The following is a 20938-nucleotide window of genomic DNA, read 5'->3' on the forward strand; positions in this document are numbered from 1 at the left end:
TGACTAATATCCATCTATATTTTTTCTACAAGGATTCATGTTGATTTAAAAACTGAAAATTTATACTCAAGTCTGGAAATAAATTGTAAAAAAAAGTCTCAAATTGTTATAAAATCTTGTTTAAAAATCCATATCAGTAAAACATCGCTGAGAGGATCCAAGATTAACTCAAAAATTGAGTAGCTCTCCTTTTACACAGAAGATAAATGGTCTGGGAAAGAAATCAGAGAAACATCACCCTTCACAATAGCCACAAATAGCATAAAATATCTTGGAGTAATTCTAACCAAACAAGTGGAAGACTTGTATTACAAGAACTTTAAATCTTTGAAGAAAGAAATTGAAGAAGACACCAGAAGGTGGAAAGTTCTTCCATGCTCTTGGGTAGGTAGAATTAATATAGTAAAAATGGTAATCATACCAAAAGCAATCTACAGATTCAAAGCAATGCCCAGCAAAATCCCAGCAAAATTCTTCACAAACCTGGAAAGAATGGTACTCAACTTCATATGGAAATACAAAAACCCAGGACAGCCAAAACAATCCTGTACAATAAAAGAACTTCTGGAGGCATCACAATCCTTGACTTCAATCTCTACTACAGAGCTACAATACTGAAAACAGCCTGATAATGGCATAAAACCAGACAGGAGGATCAATGGAACTGAATCAAAGATCAGATATTAATCCACATACCTTCGAACACCTGATTTTGACAAAGAAGCAAAAAATATCAAATGGAAAAAAGAAAGCATATACAACAAATGGTGCTGCCATAACTGGATATCAACATGTAGAAGAATGAAAATAGATTCATATCTATCACCATGCACAAAACTCAAGTCCAAATAGATCAAATATCTCAATATAAAGCCAGCCACACTGGACCTCATAGAAGAGAAAGTGGGAAGTACACGTGAACGCATTGGCACAGGATACCACTTCCTAAATATAACCCCAGTAGCATAGACACTGAGAGAAACAATTAATAAATGGGACCTTCTGAAACTGAAAAGCTTCTGTAAAGCAAAGGACACAGTCAACAGGACAAAATGACAGCCTACAGAATGGGAAAAGATCTTCACCAATCCCACATCAAACAGAGGTCTGATCTCCAAAATATATAAAGAACTCAAGAAATTGTACATCAAAGTAACAAATAATCCAATAAAAATGGGGTACATATCTAAACAGAGCTCAACAGATGAATCTAAAAATGGCTGAAAGACACTTAAGGAAATGCTCAATATCCTTAGCCATCAAAGAAATACACATCAAAACAACTCTGAGATTCGATCTTACACCCCTAAGAATGGCCAAGACCAAAACCACTGATGACAACTTATGCTGAAGAGGATATGGGGAAAAGGGAACACTCCTCCATTGCTGGTGGGAGTGCAAACTGGTACAGCCCCTTTGGATATCAGTATGGCAGTTTCTCAGAAAATTAGGAAACAACCTTCCTCAAGACCCAGCAATACTACTTTTGGGTATATACCCAAAGGATGCTCAATAATACCTCAAGGACATGTGCTCAACTGTGCTCATAGTAGCATTGTTTGTCATAGCCAGAACCTGGAAACAACCTAAATGCCCCTCGACTAAAGAATAGATAAGGAAACTGTGGTACATATACACAGTTGAGTACTGCACAGCAGAAAAAATTGACATCTTGAAATTTGTAGGCAAATGGATAGATCTGGAAAACATTATAAGGTAATCCAGACCCAGAAAGACAAATACCGTATGTACTCACGCATAAGTGGCTTTTAGACATAAAACAAAGAAAAACCAGGCTACAATTCACAGTCTGAGAGAACCTAGACAACAAAGAGGACCCTAAGAGAGACATATATGGTTCTCATCTATATGGGAAGTTGGAAAAGACAAGATCTCCTGAGTAAATTGGGAGCATGGGGAGGATGGGGACCATGGGAAAGGGTAGAAGAGGAGGGGAGAGGGAGGATGTGGAGTGGAAAAAAATATATAGCTTAATAAAAACAATAAAATAAATAAATGAAACATCGCTGAGAAAGTAAGGACCTTACCCATACTGGACCTATTATATAATCATTTTATATTAGAAATTAATGTGTCTATCATAGTTTATGCCCATCACTTGCAATGCTCTAATTTCTTAGAAAACTACATTACACTTAAAACCAAGGCTTTCATGCCTAGAACTGCATCTGAATCATAAAACAGGATCAGAAACCTTTTAATTATATTTTTATTATTTAAAATAATTTAAATATATTTTAAACATATTCTTCCCCTTCCCCAAGTCCTTCCAGATCCTCTCCCCCTCCTACCCACACAACTTTAAGTTCTTCCCCAAAAACTCAATAACAGCATCTTACTCAGGAGACGTGAGAGCTGGAGAGATGGCTGAGTTCATATCCCAATACCCACAAAGAAGCTATGTTTGTCAGTGCCCGCTGTAACCCCATTGCTTGTGGTAGGACTATGGCAAGAAGACCCCAGGGCTCACTGGTTGCCAGCCTAGCCAAGATTCAGTGTGAAGAGCAAAAAAGGATATTTCAAGTTTGTCTCTGACCTCCACATGTGCACACACCAGCAAGCTCACCCACAGAGGTACATACTTGCACATACATGTATATACCACACACCCTTTTTAAAGGGGAGATGAGTAAGACAGGTGAGCAGGTGAGCATAGAACACTCGAGAGCAGTAAAAGATGAGAGTATCTAGTTATAAGGTGTTTACTGAAGACCAATCAGAAGTGAAAATGAAGCGGTTCTAAAATGTCATTTAAGATATTTTGCAAATACATTTTTAATAAAACTAGTATAATTAGTGTAATTTGATTGAGCTACAATGTTTTCATTTTTAAATTTATACAATATTTTAAATATTTAGGAAAAGATAATGTGTGATGTAAGTGAACTGTTTACCTGTATATAATGTGCATATTTAGTATCCTTAGAAATTAGCCACAGGCAATTGTAGCTGACGGAGTACTTGCCTACCATACATGGAGCCCCAGGCTTAACCCCTAACTGCAGAAACGAGATCCAATACATGCCTGTGTCACAGCACCAAGGAGGAAGAGGGCATCAGTTCTAGGTCGTCTTTGGCTATGTGGTGAACTTGAGGCCAGCCTGGGGTACCTGTGACCCTGCTTCAAAATCAACAGACTGAAAGAATTTACAAAACATGTTCTCTATTTTGCAAATACAGTTATACTCTTAGAGGAAGAGAACTTAGTGCCATAACAATAAATATGTCTCTGTTTCCACAGATGTTCCAAAAAGTGAAGGGTCGTCGTGTACTCACTGTGGATGACGTGAAGAGTGTTCTCCAAAATAAATGCCCTTATGCTGACATTTTGGATATTTTGGGAACCCATTCCAAATACGACAGAAGAAGAGCGGTAAGACTGGACATTGTATGAAGGGAAGTGCCAGGCACAGAGTAGCACCACAGGACCTTCTGCCATGTGGGATCTAAGCTACGGGGCTCCTAGCTGCAGAGTACAAAGGTACCAGAGAGTCGTGGGAGCGGGGAGGATGTGGAAGCTATCAGTGAAGAACAAAACATTTCAGTTAGACCAGAAGAATAAAGGTAAGAGATCTGTTAGACGTGGAGTTAGTGTAATCCCAATATATTTTATGCTTGAAGATGCTAATGAAGATTTTAAGGTCTCTCACCACCAAAACGTAATGGAAGATAATTTCAGCTTCTCTTTTTTATTACTTATTTTTATGTAGGAGTGCTCTGTCTGCATACACAGCTGGAGGCAGAAGACGGCACCAGATCCTATCGTAATGGCTGTGAGCCATCATGTGGGTGCTGGGAACTGAACTCAGGACCTCTGGAAAAGCAGCTAGTGCTCTTAACTGCTGAGTCATTTAGCCAGTCCCAATTTTAGCTTTTCAAGTCCAGTATTTGAGATGCCTGTGAACTTAGATATGTGAAATGATACATTGAAAATATGTATCTGTAGGTCAAAAGAGACATATAGGCTTTAAGTGTAGAATTATGTCACTTGTTTATCTTTAGTAATTAATATTTGGAAATATAGGTTGCTTAATTAGAAGTTGTGCATTGGAGGGAAAAAGAGGACCTGTATTTCCAGCAGGGGTATCTTTAAAAGTCAGCACACATGCATCAGGGCTGGGAGATGGCTCAGGTGGTGAAGTGTCTGCTGTGCCAGCCTGAGGACCCAAGTTCAGATCCCCGATCTTGTATTGAGAAATGAGAAGCTGAGAATGCAGCACATGCCTGGGAGGGAAGTGCAGGAGGCAGGGCCCTGGGGTTAACTGGCCTACCACTCCAGCCAAATGGATGAGCTTCGGCTCAGTGAGAGACCTTGTCTCAAATTGAGATAAGATACCCAGCATTAGCTTCTGATATCCATTCCCATGTGCCTGTGCTCATGCGTGCACCCATAACACACAAACACAAGTACACATATGCACGCGCGCGCGCACACACACACACACACACACACACACACACACACACAGACATCAACAAGAGGAAGGGGCAGTGAAACAAGCATTTATCTGCTTAGAGGATTTCCCATAAACATGAAGTCAAAAGCTTCTAAAAACAAAGCCCGTGGTGTGTCTGGAAGCATGGTAGGCACCCTGAACTTTTTGTTTGCTTTACCTCCTCCCAAACGGCCTTCAAGTTGTGTCAGTTCTGCGTGGAACCATCCCTGACAACTGTCCTCGCCTGCTTCACCGTTCTGGTCTCATACCACTGCAGTGGATCCCAGCCCAGTTTCCAGTGCTGCTGCTGTGTCCTCTTTAAAATAAAGAGTACGACCATATACTTGTCATTGAACCTTCGTTTAGATAGAACTGCTCGTGTCATGTCACAGTAGAAGTTCATGTAAGATGGTACTCATGTTATTTACATGCATTCATCAGCATTTCGTACAGCAGATGTCCAGTAAGTGCAGGCATAAGACAGCACTGTGGTTAAGATCTCAGACTCTCGGTCACACGGATTTGGGTACAGTTGAAGCTGTAAACTACGGCAGCCATTTGACGTGGGGGTTGACTTTACTCCGCGTCTGTTCCCGCATGCGCAGAGTGGCAGACTACCGCTACGGGCTGGATATCCCCACTCGGATTCTCCACTGACTTTGTACTTAGTTTCTTAGACTCCGTGTGAGAATGTTGGTTCTAATCCTAAGCCTTAGCGTCGACTGTCTGCACTGAGGACCGCTGTGAGCTGACTTCTGACTTAAGCTCTGTGGCCACGAGCGGACAGTACCTGGCATTTCACACCTGGTGTTTCTGTCACCTAGTGCCAGATTCTCAGTTCCCTTCTAGCTGGTCCCTGCTGTCCCTTCACTCGGCTGCCTTTCTCCATTCTGTCTTCCTGGGAGTCTCATTCGTCATCTTTCGGGCTTCTGTGGCCTTGTCTAACAGGAGCCTTCCCTACCCTTCCTCTTCATGCTCAGACTTGTTCAATGACCCCTTTGTGGGCCCCTTGGGAACCTTGCTTTAATTTGTAAGTATTCGGTGAACTTCTTGAGGAACAGCATTCAGATATATTTTCAGTGTGGGTGATGTAATTCTCATGGACTGAATCAAGAAGTGTTTATCAAATAAATTATTAATAATAATAAAAATAGTCTGTACCATAAATAAATGTTTTGGTTTTAAGTAAATGTTATATTGAACATCAAAGATCAGCAGAATCACCCTGCCTGCTTCTGTAAATAACTTTTGGGACAGCCAAAAACTGCTCATGAAGCATCTGCAAGTCTCCTGCTAACAAGAGTTCCTTGCAGCAGAGATAAAAGGTTGACAAAGCCTAAAATATTCACAAGCTAGACCTTGACAGAAGACACTTTCTGATTCTTGCTGTATGTGGGTACATAGCTTTCTTTTACATACAAAGTTATAAATAACAAAATTTACAGGTTTTTATATAACATAAAACTATATCACCATTTCTGTATTTAACACTTATTTTTCAAATAGCTCTATTTTTTGACATTTGGTATCTTTACTAAACAGGTGGGAACAAGCTTTTACAACATGACTGGCCTAGGTCCTTTGCCTCAAGCTCTTTATAATGGTGAACCCTTTGACCTCAAAGAGACAAGTCCTGAAGACCTGAGAGGGGCTGTCCTGGAGAAGATGATGGATGCCTTTGTGCATCTGCAGAGAGATGTGTTTATGGTAGGTGTGCACATGAATATTTATAATCATATTGAGAAGTTTTAAATATTTATTTATCTTATGTGCATTGGTGTATTTCCTGAATACATCTGTGTGAGAGAGGGTGCTAGATCCCCTGGAACTGAAGTTATAGACAGCTGTCAGCTGCTGTGTGGTTGCTGGGAATCAAACCCAGGTCCTCTGGAAGAGCAGCCAGTGCTCTTAAATGTTGAGCATCTCTCCAGTTCTTGTATTGAATATTTTAATGACATATGTAATATAAAAATTTTAAGCCTGATCATTTACTAATCATAATTAAATTTATATAGGTAAATAAATATAGATTTGAATATTTATAATTGTATAGAAAGCTTATTATAGTAACCCTAAATTACATGCTTTTAAAATTTATTTGAAATTATGTATATTTATGTGAATTACATAACAGCAATGTGCATATAAGTTGTCCATCTTAATAAAGTGATTTTTTTTCTATTTTAGGGAATATTAAGTGATGAAATCAATGCAATTGATTTCCTGATGGATAAGAATAATGTAGTACCCCGTTTGAATTCTTTGATTTTACACACTAAACCACAGTACCTTAATTTATTATCTTCATCAGGTAAATAGCCATTCTTGTACTGTTTATTGTGTTTAATGCTTATTGTGTGACTGTTTCAGTAATTTGTTATTAAACATCTGTTATTTCAGTAACTGCTGATATTGAAGATTTCTCCACTTTCTCTTTCTTGGATTCACAAGATAAGAGTGCTGTGATTGCAAAAAGCATGCATTACTTAACCCAAGAAGGTAATGCGCGTACTTTCCTGTAATTTATTTCTAAAGTAATAAAACATAACTTTAGAAAGGCACTTGAAAAATAAATGTTACTATGTTTCTATTTTTAACTAGGGGCTTGGGTTTCAATTTGTCAGTTTATAAGTTATTAGAATTTAACGATTTTTAAAATGGGGAAAACATCCCTCTTAACCTCATTAATCATTTATGTAGCAGAAGTTCATCTGTGGTCTCTTAATTTTCTTAGAAAAGTATATTAGCCCATTTTTACCATTTAAAAAAAGTAATACAACCTATTCAAAGCTATTTTAATGAGTCCATGAATAAAAATGCAATCTCTATATTAGAGGAGATTATAGGATTTCTACTTTATAATTCAACAAAACCTGCATGTCTTTCTGAAGTTGGGGATCAGAGATAGAAGAGAGAGACTAAAGAGTAAGGAGCGAAGAGAGAGGCCCAGGTTTGTTAGGGTGCAGCTGAGTGTTCAAAAGGCGAATAGAACATGCTTAGCTTAGGTCTGCATGGTCTGCACGGTCTCCTCTACTCTGAAGTTTGTTTGTTTGTTTGTTTTTCCCCTCTTTTTATTTTAATTGAGATGGGCTTTTCCATACAATATATTCTGATCATGATTTTCCCTCCCTCAACTCTTCCCAGGTCTTCCACACCCATCCAAACCAAACCCACATCTTTTCTTCTTTCTCATTAGAAAACAAACAGACAACTTTTAAAAGATGAAAAAAAGGAAAGGAAAAGAATATAAAATAAAAACAGACAAGCCTCAATAAGACAAAGCGAACATGAAAAACAAAGAACCAAAGAAAAAGCCTAAGAAGCACATATGGATTCAGAGACACATATATTAGCACACACAGAATGGCTAAAAACACCAAATCAGGAACCGTAATACATACGCGAAAGCTCTCTAGGTTAAGGGGAAAGGAAAAAAAGATGCCCAGACAAAGCATTATGAGACCAAAAAAAGAGAAAGGAAGGAAGGAGGGAGGGAGGGAGGGAGAGAGAGAGAGAGAGAGAGAGAGAGAGAGAGAGAGAGAGAGAGAGAGAGAGAGAGAGAGAAAAGAAAGAAAGAAAGAAAGAAAGAAAGAAAGAAAGAAAGAAAGAAAGAAAGAAAGAAAGAAAAGAAAGAAGTCTAAAACTACCATTGAGTTCACTTTGTGTTGGCCATCTACTGCTAGACATCGGGCCTGACCTTAAAAGTGGTGTCTGTACTTAGTGAGAGTCCACTGGGAGAAACTAAATTCTCTCTATGGGTGGCTATCAATTAGAGATAGCTTCTGAGTTTAGGATTTGGACTTGTATGTCTACTTCTATTCTCAGCTGTAGGACACCGTGAGGACCAGACTCATGCAGGCCCAGGGCATGCTGACTCGGTCTCCATGAGTTCAAATGTGCATTGGTCCTGCTGTGTTATAGGCCTTGCTGGAGTTCTTCATCTATAGGTGAAGGCTCGGTGGGCACCAGCTTGACCTCTCCATGTTCACTGAGTTAATTCAGCAATAGGATTTGTGGAGAACAACCAATAGTCTTGGCAATACCCTGGGTGGTTTGGGGGTTCCTAGAGGACCCCCCTTTGACCAGCAACTCCATTAGATATAATCTAATGCCAGAGGTGGAGTCTCCATTTGGTGATAAGAGATGTCCAGCTGGGGTTATAGTTCCCCCATTATTCAGTTATTCCATTTACGTCACCTTCATAGACGGGTGTGTGTCTGTGTGAGAACTTGTACTATATTAGTTCCCATACTACCCCTCAAATGCCCTTAACTTTAGTTGTCTCTCCCCTCTTCCCTCCCCTTCCAGTCCCGACCCCTCCGTCCACATCTAGCTATTCTATTTGCCCTTCTTAGAATAATTCAGTTCTTCTCCCAATCTCTTACCTATCCTCTGTGGTTCTATAGATTGTATCTTAGTGGTCATTGATTTAACAGCTAACATCCACACAGAAGTGAATGCATGCCATATTTCTCTTTCTGGTTCTGCGTTGACTCACTGGAGGTGATTTTTTTTCTAGTTCCACCTATTTACCTGCAGGTTTCATTTTTTTAATGGTTATTATATTCCATTGTGTAAATATACCACGTTTTCTTTATTCATTTGTCTATTGAGGGACATCTAGGTTGTTTTGGTGTTTAGATATTATGAATAGAGCAGCAGTGAGCGTGTTTGGGCAAGCATCCATGTGATGATGGCAGGAAGCATCAGTTGGGTCACGTCCAACAGTGGTGCTGCTGACTCTTGAGGTGGATGATTCCCGTTTCCCTGAGGAGCCCCTGTGCTGGCTTCCATAGTGACTGTACAAGTCGGCACTCCCATGAGCAATGGATGCGTATTCCCCTTGTTCCACATCCTTGCCAGCGTGACTGTTTACATGTTTTATTGATACAGGCCAATCTGACAGGTAAAAAAATGAAATCTCAAAGTAATTTTTATTTGTATTTCCCTGATTACTAAAGATGTTAAACATTTCTTTAAGTATTTCCTTGCCATTTGAGTTTCCTCTTTTGAGAATTTTCCTTTAGAATTTAGATCTATCTGTACTGCAGTTTTAAGCTGGGTTATTTATTTTTTGATAATCTAATTTTTTAATTCTTTATACATTGAATATTAGCTTTCTCTCAAGTATGTAAGTGGTAAAAAATTGCCATTCTGAAGGTTGCTGCCTTGTCCATACAATGGTGTCATTGTCTCGTAGAAGCTTTTCTGTTTCATGAGGTCCAATTTATTAATTTTTTATCTTAGTGCCTATGCTAATGGTGTTCTGTTCAGAAAGTTTTCTCCTGTGTCAATGCATTCAAGGTTATTCCAAACTTCTTCTTCTATTGGGTTTATTTTATAATGTTTTATGTTGAGGTTTTTGATCCATTTGAAGTAAAGTTTTGTGCAGATTGGTAAGTATGGATCTGTTTGGATTCTTCTACGTGCAGCCATGTGTTTCATTTAGCACCATTTGTTAAAGAGGCTGTCTTTTAACCAGTGTGTGTTTCTGGATTCTTTATCAAAACTCTGGTGTCCATAGGTATGTGGATTTATGTCTAGGTGTTCAATTCTTTAGTTTGTTTGTTTGGTTTGGTTTGGTTTGGTTTGGTTTGGTTTGGTTTGGTTTGGTTTTGGTTTATCAAGACATGGTTTCTCTGTGTAACAGCCCTGAGTGTCCTGGAACTCACTTTGTAGACCAGGGTGTCCTAGAACTCACAGAGATCTGCCTGCCTCTACCTCCCATATACTGGGATTAAAGGTGTACACCACCCCCTCTTGGATTTAGAGAGGGCAACAGAATCCAAGGAACAGAAAACCCAACCAACAGTTTATTCATTTCCTCTTTAAGGACCTCTGTCATAATCATAAAGGCCATTTTAAGGTTTTTGTCTTGTGCTTGAGCTATGTGGCAATACTTAGGGCCTGCTGTGGTAGGGTTGCTGGGCCCTAGGATGATTGTAATTCTAGGTGTCAGTATCTGGACTTGTTGGTTGGGGTTTCTGTTTCTTGGGTTCTGTTGCCCTCTCTAAATCTTAGGAGTTTGTGATGGCTATGGGTTGCCTGCTCTGGAATGCTTCTCAGACCCTGTCTCGGTGCCCACGAGGATCCAGTATGGAACTGTTTGTAGATATTGGGAGCTGACAAGCAGGAACAGTGATTGACAGGAAGGATGGAGGAGAGGATCTGAGGTCTCTGGCCAGCGTGGCCAGAGGTTTCTAGTGAAAGACTGCGGGGGTTGATAGAGGTGAAACACGCGGCAGAGAGGTTTCTCCTCCATGAGAGCGGCTAAGGAAGAGATGGCGGAAGACTGCGGGGGTTGTAACGTGTGAGTGGTGGTGGCCAAGCAATCAGAGTGACCTAGCGGTGCAGGGGATGGGTACGGTTTTAAAATTCTGGAGATTGAATTCAAATTTCACCTCTTTTAAGAAATCCAACATATAATAAAACATAGTGTGTTCCCATCCTAGTAGTAGCAGACTGGGACCTTGGCTGGGTCAAATGAAGACAAAGAGGCAGAGACCAGGTTAGGTTATATTTTAGAAGTCTCTGGGAATTATGCCAAATTAGCCTGAAGTACCTAATTTCATTAAATCTCTTCCAAATTAAAGGAATATTAGCTGAAATTTTATCATGTCTACCTTTATCATGAATAAGAAACGCTATGATTTTGAGGGTTTTACACTTGAAATACTCTGGGCTTAGGAACTGTGAGATGCCTAGGTGGAGTCAGAATTCTTCTCACTTCCTTAAGGAGGATGTGAGGGCCTCACTGTGAGTCATGGCTCCTGGTGGCTGCAGGAGATTAGCCTCTTCCCCCGCCCCACAGAGAACAGGGTGAGTCAGGGAGGATCTTGGTGGCTATCATCCTTTTTAATAGATTTTTTCTCTCTTATTTCTAAAGTTATTTTATTATAAATAGTGCTTAGTGTGATAATAATTGTACCTTCAAATATATTCAGCATTTAATACGTCGGGTTTTTGTTTTTTAATAATTGTTTTGAATTAGTCACCTGGTCTGAAGAAAGTTTTTCTGTGGGTCGCACTGGCAGCCCTAGAAGTACCATTTTGTGTGCTATGTACTGATGCTGGGTGAATTATAATCATTTTAACTATGGCATCAGATTGAAAATGGAGCTTAGCGAAAGCTCAATCCATTGTGTCCCCAAAGCAAGCATGAGGACCTTAATTGTATCCCAGGAACCCACTATTGTGTCTCATCCCAGCTCTGTGAGGAGATCCAGAGGCTCCTGGCTAAGCAGCCTTGTCTAATTGGTGATCTCTGTGCCAGAGGGAGCCTCTGTCTCAGAAAGAGCTGGACTGCGCCTCAGAAGCACATGAGGTTGACGCCTGACGGTTATACATGCTTGTATACATGCACTCACAAACAAACGTGTGCCTGCATGCACACATGAAAAACTGTTTCTGCCTCTGGGTTCCAGATTATCTCTGTCTACAAGTGGAGGTTAAATAATGATAACCGGAAATCACTTTTGCCATTTTCTGTATTCACTGAAAGTCTTCATGTGTATAAACAAATAAACAACATGCTGCCCCCCCCCCCCCCAAACAAACAAACCGTATACCAGTAACAGTTTCACTTTATAGCCCCGGAACCATGAAAAACATAAGACAGCTGTCTCTCCTGGTGGACATTCCCGTGACTGTCCCCAGATAGCGTATGCACGTGCATATATATGCAGTGTGTGTGGTAACATAATCCAACAGCAAGAGAGTTCAAAGTGCTGTTTTTGATTGACTCTGGATTGTTATTCTGTGGGGATTTCTAACCAGAAAATATCTTTTCCTTTTAGTTTGCTTTTAGAAAAAATTAATTTTACTTTACTATTTGAAATTTTCAGATAATGTACTGTCTGCAGTCACTCTGTGGATTGTTGCTGATTTTGATGTACCATCTGGGAGAAAACTGCTGTTTTCTGCATTAGAGCACATGGTGAGTAGATACTCTTCCTAAGTTGTTATTCCCCTCCGTGTTAAACAGTCAAATTCTTTTGTTTAGTGCACAGCATCAGAGAGACCATGTCAGGAATCGACATAAGACGCTCCACTTAAAACTGGAGAGTGTCCAGAAAAGCCTCCTTGTCTCCATGAGCTCAAAAGTGTGTTTTACTAGCAACAGCTAGTGATAGCAGTTTTTATCACATAATTAGTTAGCACTTTCTCTCCCAGATTAAGAAAACTTAGTCAATTTGTCTTACCAAAACTATGGCAAGCTATATTAACTTTAAACTTTTCTTTTTTAAGTAATTATAAGTCAGTTGTTAGAAGGAGTGGCTTCTGTATTTCAGGGTACTTTTTTTCAGCAGATTATTTTTTATTACTTTATAAATGATACCAATCAAAGTATCCACTTCTTCCCCTCCTCTCACTTCCCTCCAGCTCCCTCCCTCCTCCTCCCCCTTCTCCCCCTCCAGTCCTAAGATAGGGCAGGGTACCCTGCCCTGTGGGAAGTCCAAGGCCCTCCCCCCTCCATCCAGGCTTAGGAAGGTATGAATCCAAATAGACTAGGATCCCAAAGAGCCAGTGCATGCAGCAGAGACAAATCCCAGTGCCATTATCAATGGCTTCTCAGTCTGCCCCAATCGTCAGCCACATTCAGAGGGTTCAGTTTGATTCCATGCTCCTTCAGTCCCAGTCCAGCTGGTTTGGTGAGCTCCCATTAGCTCAGGTACACTGTCTGAGTGGGTGGACCAACCCCTCATGCTCCTGACTTCCCTGCCTTGGTGGTATAATGGTGAGCATAGCAGCCTTTAGGGTACTTTTAAAATGAATGTCTGTATTTCTAAGGGAGCATGTATATCTATATTTAAAAATTAAGAAATAAGTCAAAATGTTTTATAACGTTTTTATATTAGCTCATTGTAAGTTTATTGCTATATAGAAAATTATTTTTAAAAATGACTTAAAACAGTGATTGATTTCACCTGTTTCTGTGATTGACTGGTTCAAGAGCATCTTAGGTAAGAGGTTATGGATTAGGCCTCTCATGAAGATTCATCTTCAGTTGCACCATCTGAGCTCTTGGCAGGAACTAAATATCATCCTGCTTAGATGGCACACTTACCTGCCGATCGGCAAATGGGCCAAATGCTTTATTCCATTCCCACATAAACTTGGTTTTGTGTTGCTTAAATGTGCTCACAATACGGTGGCTGTCTCCAGAATAGGCGGTAGAAAGATGAGCGAGCAAGACTTAAATGAGCTCACAGAGGCTGGGGCAACGGACAGGGCCCGCCCGCATGAGTCTGCCCATACCGTCTATGCACACATATTAGGACTTCCAGTTTAGTGTGCTTATTCATGTGAGCTTAGGTAGGTAGGTAGGTAGACACAGTAATAGTATTGATGAACTCTCATTGCGTTGATTGGTGAGAGAGGACCAAATGTCACATGCTATGTTAATCCACTTACATGAAATCTGAAGAAGGTTGAGTGTTTGGTGTTAGAAATTAAGGGACTAAGAAATGAAGAGACTGTTATAAATGGCAGTAATGGTGGTTTTAGGAAAGGGAGGGTGTGTTATAACTGAGGAGAGGAGCGCTGTCTGGATTACTGGTAGTGCTCAGTTTCTTGACCTTAAGTCGTTTATGTTTATGCAGAATTGAATTCTGCGTTTATGTTTTATATACTTTATGTATTCTTTTATATACTCACAGAGTGACTAAATATTTTATTACCAAAGATATTTCTACAAAAGAAGAACTGGATAGTTACTAAATGATCGCCTCTCTGGCTGCTGTGGTGGTAACTACTCATTTGTTATAATTGTCATAGGAAGTCAAAAAGTAAAAACAGGTACAAGATAAGGTCAAAAAACTTGACAGCCAAGAAGCCTGTTCAGCTGTACCAGGGTGTCTCCAGTACTGTACTGATCTTCTAAACTGTCAATGTGTTTTGCAGGAAACGAGTGTTCATAGTCGGTTGGGGGTCATCTATAACCCCACATCAAAGATAAATGAAGAAAACACAGTCATTTCTAGAGGAATTTTGGCAGCTTTTCTAACACATAAAAACAGCCTTTTGAGAAGATTTCTCAGAAAACTGGCAAAAGAAGAAACTGCTGAAGCAATTTATTCTGGAGAAAAAATTAAGACATTTCTTACTATGGTCAGTAAAATAATTGTGTGTAGACAGTGTCTAGGGATCCAGGCTGTAAACAGTGTCTAGGGACCCAGGCTGTAGACAGTGTCCAGGAGTCCTGGCTGTAGACAGTGTCCAGGGGTCCTGGCTGTAGACAGTGTCCAGGGGTCCTGGCTGTAGACTTCAGCATGGGTTAGGTATGGCTATTATACACTTAGAAGGTGAATTTGTTTTTTATGATAGCCATATTTTAAGTGCTAATTTCAAATGCCATGGTTACCATATTGAATGGTGCAATGGAACATTTCGATCATCATAGAGCGCGTGGGAACTTGCTAAAATTTCAGACCGAAGGCCTCTTAATTGTACTCAAATAGAACACACCAAGGTGTATTGTATATATTTTAAAGTCGGTAAAGTACTAATAGGGAAAAGTGTACCTCAGTATGAAGCTATATAAAACCTTTTTCTGGTTGATTTTCTATGAATATCCTTATAATTTTTTGAGAGAAATTTTAAATACTGCATTGTTTAAATGCATATTTGTACACTCAGGTAAGATGCAGTATTTCTATCATAAACACTCCTATTTAAGAGCATCAAACATGAGAGATACTGAGTTTAGAATTTAATAAACATTTCAATTTTATGTTTAAATTTTAGTTAAACTGATGTTCTCAAACATTATGATGCTCTACAAATCTCCCTGAAATGGTCAAATAATTGCTAATTTATAACTATGTGCATTTATAACAAGATTTAATGGTTTTGTGAATGATTTGATAAAAATGATCTCTTTAAAATGCTGTTTCAAAAGAAAATTATATTTTAATCAAAATTTGCATAATTTTATTAATGTTAATAATGTGGGATTTATATAGATTAATTTTACTGTTACTTCATCATCTTATTCATTTTTAATAGTTTCATCATTTTTAACTTGTTTTTTTCCTGTTTTTTCATTTTTTTTCTTTTTTAACTTGTACCTTAGGAGATGGATAACAATGCTTTTGAGAAAAAATATAACACCATTGGAGTAAATATTTTCCGAACTCACCAGTTCTTCTGTCAAGATGTACTTAAACTGCAACCTGGCAAAACTGGTATTGTCAGCAATGGGAGAGTAAGTAGAAGAAGAGATGTCTCCTTTTTAGTGGACACTGGTGCTGTGACCAGAGACCCAACATAGTGACATGCACTCGTGTGTTACGTCCTAGCTAGAGCTCTGGACAAAGAAAATGGGACCAGAACCCACTACCGCTCCCCTCCCCGAGCTGTGACATTGGACCAGAACCCACTACCGCTCTCCTCCCCGAGCTGTGACATGGGACCAGAACCCACTACCGCTCCCCTCCCCGAGCTGTGACATGGGACCAGAACCCACTACCGCTCCCCTCCCCGAGCTGTGACATGGGACCAGAACCCACTACCGCTCCCCTCCCCGAGCTGTGACACGGCACCATCCTGCCGGCAGCTATGGAGAGCAGAGTGTGCTCTGTGCACCCAGCTTCCTCTGTTCTAATAGCAACACACCATTACGTCTTTAGACATCGGTGTTGTGGACAGGGTACAAAGCATATTACCTCGTTTTTTTCTGTGCCTTTCTCTGAAATTCTTATGTCACATGACAGCTAGTTTTGTGAATTCTGAATATGCATATATAGATTGTCACATATTAGCGATCTTTTACAAGCTATTGAAGAACATACTCAAGCCAGGCGGTGGTGGCGCATGCTTTTAATCCCAGCACTCGGGAGGCAGAGGCAGGCGGATCTCTGTGAGTTCGAGACCAGCCTGGTCTATAAGAGCTAGCTCCAGGACAGGCTCCAGAGCTACAGAGAAACCCTGTCTCAAAAAATCCAAAAAAAGAAAAGAAAAAAGCACCTGCTCATTCTCGTTGTGCTGTGAACATGAACTACTAAAAACTCACGTTGCCTTCCAACTACCTTTTTTCTACAAGAGATATTTCTGTTTCTCTTAAAGCCGTGATTATAATCCCATCTGTGATTTTATATGACATTATTATTTTGATATTTGTGTATATTTGTATCATCTGTGTGAAAGTCAGAGAGGTAATTGTCAGGTACTTCTCCTTCCTTCACTTGTATCCTCAGCATTGAGCTCAGGTTGTCGGGTTTCCAGCCATTGCCTTTACCAAGAGCCATCTGGCAGTATACAGCGTGCTTTCTCTCCCGACATGCTGCAGGTCTGTTAACAATGACACAGTGAGTAGATGACACACACTTTTCAGTGTCTGAGAATGATAGTGTGATTCTACTTCTTACCAGCCACTTAGGTAAAAATTAGAATCTGTTTATAAAGTTTATTAAATAAGCTGGTATGTTTGACAGATACCTGGCTTAAAGTGCCATATGGCAAAACATCAAATTATCTTAAAAGTTTTAATGTGTTCTTGCAGTTTTCCGTGTTTTTTTGAGCTCTGGTCACCTCTGTTTGACTTGTATCTTTTGGTGTTGGAGAGACAGCTCAGCGGGTAGCGCTTTCTCTGTTCTCCAAAAGTGTGTTCTAGCTCCCAGCACCCACCTGGGTGACTCCTAACCACCAGGTCAGGGGATCCAGTGCTCCCTTCTGCCCTCTGCAGGGATCCACACATACGTACATATATATACAAATAAGCCTTTTTAAAAAAGACTCATAACCAGCTCTGACTCAGACTGGCCTCGAACTGGTGATCCTACTGGTGTGCATCATCACAACCGGCAGCTCTGAAAATGCTGCTTGACAAACTGATAGCAAACATTTAATAAGTGGTAGCTTATTAAAATAAGTATTTATAAGTCTGATAGCAAGCAATGTGGAGGTTCAGGGATGGCACCACTTCCTTTCAGCAGTTGCCATTGAGTAAACGGCTGTGTTCAGCACCCGATGCTTTACCGTTGTCTGCTATCACTAACAGTGCTGTAGTAATGACAACTAACCCTACAGCTGTAGTAAACCTCCCTCTCTCACAGTCCACAGCAGTAGTCAGACAGGCACCCACACCTCCTGTGAGTGAAGCTGTCTGCTGGGTGGAGAGGTTGTTGGGACCCACACGGGCTTGTCCAGGAGGAGTGGGAGGGTGACCATAAGCACGGCTGTGGCTCGGCTGCATGTCTGAGTGGGCTGCTGAGGACACCAGTCAGAGTCCTTGCCTAGGGCTGGCTGATGGGCACTGGAACTGTGCTTCAGAACTAGTACCGCGGCTGACATCAGTGCAACAATGTCATCTTTATTATCCTGTAATATAATAATAATCATAGTCTCTGGGGCCGATCGTTAGCATTCTCACAGCTTCATCTTTGAAATAGTGCATTTAGCATAGAGCCTGTCCCATGGTAAAGTTGAGGAATATTTGGAGTTATAATTTATTATAAATGATTAATAATATGAATACAATAATGATCGCATATTTTCCACATTTAAATTTTTATTTTTGAGACATGGCTTCTCTGTGTACTTCTGGGTGACCTAGAACTATGTTGACCAAGCTGGCTTTGAACTCACAGATGTCTGATGTTAAATAAACAATGTATAAATGAAAAATATGTTTAATAGAAACCTGGCTTCCCAGAGGCTGAGTTACAAGGGTGTGCCCCCTTGCCCAACTAATGATCACATAATTTCTTGCAGAAATACTAAAGTAGTAGATGTCTATATGTTTAAATATGCTGTTAGTGTTTTCTGTTTCTGTTGATCACACCACATAGTCAAAAATTGTGGAAAATTATGGCCTAGCAAGCAGTAGAGAAAGCAAACCTTACTCTTTGAGCCACGCGGCCATAAGTTCAGACTCAGTTGTCAGTGAGTTGTATAAATTTAGTAAAACTGGGCTTCATTATTCAAACAATAGGAGCTGCAATCTGTTGATGGGGATATTGAATATGCATTTGTATGAATACTTAAAACAGGCCCCGACAGGGTAACTTTTCAGTAAAAGTAACTCATGTTTTCTCTTGAAATATTTGAGAACGGCAGATTGTAGGCTCACGTATAGACTTGATTTTTATGAACTCATACATGAGAATAAGCCCATACGAAGGGATTCCTACTCAGTGTTAATGAACATTCTAGTAGAGCTTAGTGTGCTGTCAAAGCAGGTAATGCTCTGTATTATAGAATTCTACCTGTACTTTAAAAATCACATTTCTAAAATATTGCAATCAAGATTTAAATACTATATGTATTTTATTCTATTATTGTTTAATTTTATTAAAGTTCTTTTTCCCACCCTGAATATTATCTGATTTTATACCATTTAAATTTCATTATTTGGCAAATGCATTCAACTGTAAGTAGAATAGAGACTGAAGAATCAGGTCCTTACTGTCTGATGCTGTGCTTGCTTACGTGGCTGAAAGGAAGCAAGTGTCCGGTGACTTTCATCAGAACGAGAGACGCCATTTTAAGAAAATAATTTAGGATATGAGGGCCCTATTCTAAGTTAATAATAAAACTTTTCAGGCCATTAGAAATGGTGCATCTAAAATTCCACTCTTTCCCAATCCTATCTGCCCAGTGATAAAAACAAAACAATAAAAGATGCAATAACTAAACAATTAAAAAAATTGAAACTGCTTTTAAAGTTAAATTTATATCAAATCTCAAAGTTTAAAAAAAAGTTTTCAGGCATGCTTTTAGTAATGCAGTGCCTGTTTCCGTGTTAAGACCCTGTGATCTATACTCACAATGAAGCGTTATCAGACCTCTGACGTCACGTCTGCAAGATTCCAGTAGATGCCACCTGAGTATTCAAGAGTGTTCATTCCAGAGCAGCTGCAGGGCATGTAAGACGTGTCTGGAACCAGCCTCTGCAATCTTTCTATTAAAGAAAACAACATTCCACTTGACATGGCTTCTAATGTTGTTAATAGAATGCGTTCCTATATGAGCCCATCGTGTCAGCCCCAGGTCCTACACAGGGCTTTGCACACACAGTGTGACAGTGGCTGCACAATAATAATAACTCTCCCAGAAGATGCTCGTGGCAGTGCAGTGATAGTGTGATTGAGTAAACATGAAAAGAGAAAGTTTTCCCAAATGTCTCCCAGAAAATATCCAACAATAAAACTTTCTTTGTTTCAAGTTCTTAGGACCTTTACATGAAGATTTCTACCTAGAAGATTTTCACTTGATTGAAAAGATAACATTTAGTAATTTGGTAGAGAAAATTAAAGACATTGTTGAAAATATGGAAATCGACTCCAAAGAGTAAGTATTTAAAGGTATTATAGCAACTCATTTGGGAGTATAATGTTTTTGGATGTTTTCTCTCACAGTTAGAAAATGCTTCACTATTTAGACAAGATTCAAACAAAGACATGAAGAAGAGGGCGACCAACCCATGCATTTACTCTCCACCCCTTAGCTCTGAGGGCTGGGGTTGGTTTCTTTATTCCATTCTTTCTCTCTGTTTCGCATTCATCCAGTTACACCCCCTCATTTCACAGAGGAGCCTTTTTACATAGAGACTGTGTGCATAGGTCTCATACTTTTTATTTATACTTTGGCTTCATCTGTAAATTTCCACTATCCATGTTTATTGTATTGAGTGCCTCACCTTTCCCAGAGACTGTGTGTCCTTTGTATTTACTTCTGTAAGAAGGAGCTATAGTCATTCATATAGAAAGGGCCTCTCTAGAGTTGTCAACTGTAACATGAAATACAAAGTTTTCTCTTCCTAGAAGTCTCACATATTGTTTCTCTGCTTGTATAGCATGAGCGACCTTGTGATGAAAATCGATGCACTGGTGTCTCCATTGCCAGTGCGTGCCTCTCGGTATGATGTCACGTTACTAAAAGAGAACCACAGGTAATGCTGTAGCAATATCTCATTTTCCTACTATGAATTATTCCATGCAGTCTTTTCCCTTGCCATGCATTATTTCCATTAAATTTTATAGCATAGTAAAACCTAAAAGTTCTCTGTTCAGTAAAAATATAATTAGCAACATAAAGAAAAAATGATCTAGGACATAGCTCAGTAGTAGAGGATGAATTTGCCTTTCATGCATGAGGCCAAGTTTGATTTTTTTGTACCACATTACTAACACACACACAACACACACAACACACACACACACACACACTGAACATACACACCATACACACATATTACAAATCTAGTTGTATACCTTAGTGAATAAAAACACATTTAGGATATAAAGTTTTGAGTTATACTTAGCATTATTTTTACTTTTCAGTATTATTAGTAACAAGCTATGTATTTTCAGTATATGAAAGACTCATTTCCTAAGGAGTTCTTACTAATGTAAGATCTCTAAGATACCTATACTCAAGGTTATCTGCAACTACCTTCAAATAAATAGTATTTTACATTAGCTTTTTAATTTGTAATGAGAGACATTTATTTGATGCAAAATCTTGCTCTAGAATGGCCT

The 20938-nt window shown here is 39.5% G+C and overlaps 1 protein-coding gene across 1 annotated transcript in view; it reads left to right on the forward strand.

The window, feature by feature from the left end:
• Positions 1-20938, forward strand: part of Uggt2 (UDP-glucose glycoprotein glucosyltransferase 2) — a 106541-nt gene that overhangs the window by 36685 nt on the left and 48918 nt on the right. Inside the window, exons 16-24 of the mRNA XM_038310088.1 lie at positions 3263-3394; positions 6000-6164; positions 6645-6768; positions 6858-6956; positions 12302-12393; positions 14361-14567; positions 15532-15663; positions 19624-19748; positions 20254-20349. Of these exons, the coding sequence (XP_038166016.1) occupies positions 3263-3394; positions 6000-6164; positions 6645-6768; positions 6858-6956; positions 12302-12393; positions 14361-14567; positions 15532-15663; positions 19624-19748; positions 20254-20349 (1172 nt within the window). The remainder of the gene's footprint in view (positions 1-3262; positions 3395-5999; positions 6165-6644; positions 6769-6857; positions 6957-12301; positions 12394-14360; positions 14568-15531; positions 15664-19623; positions 19749-20253; positions 20350-20938) is intronic.

Source organism: Arvicola amphibius, chromosome 13 (genome assembly GCF_903992535.2).
Source record: "Arvicola amphibius chromosome 13, mArvAmp1.2, whole genome shotgun sequence".
NCBI lineage: Eukaryota > Metazoa > Chordata > Mammalia > Rodentia > Cricetidae > Arvicola > Arvicola amphibius.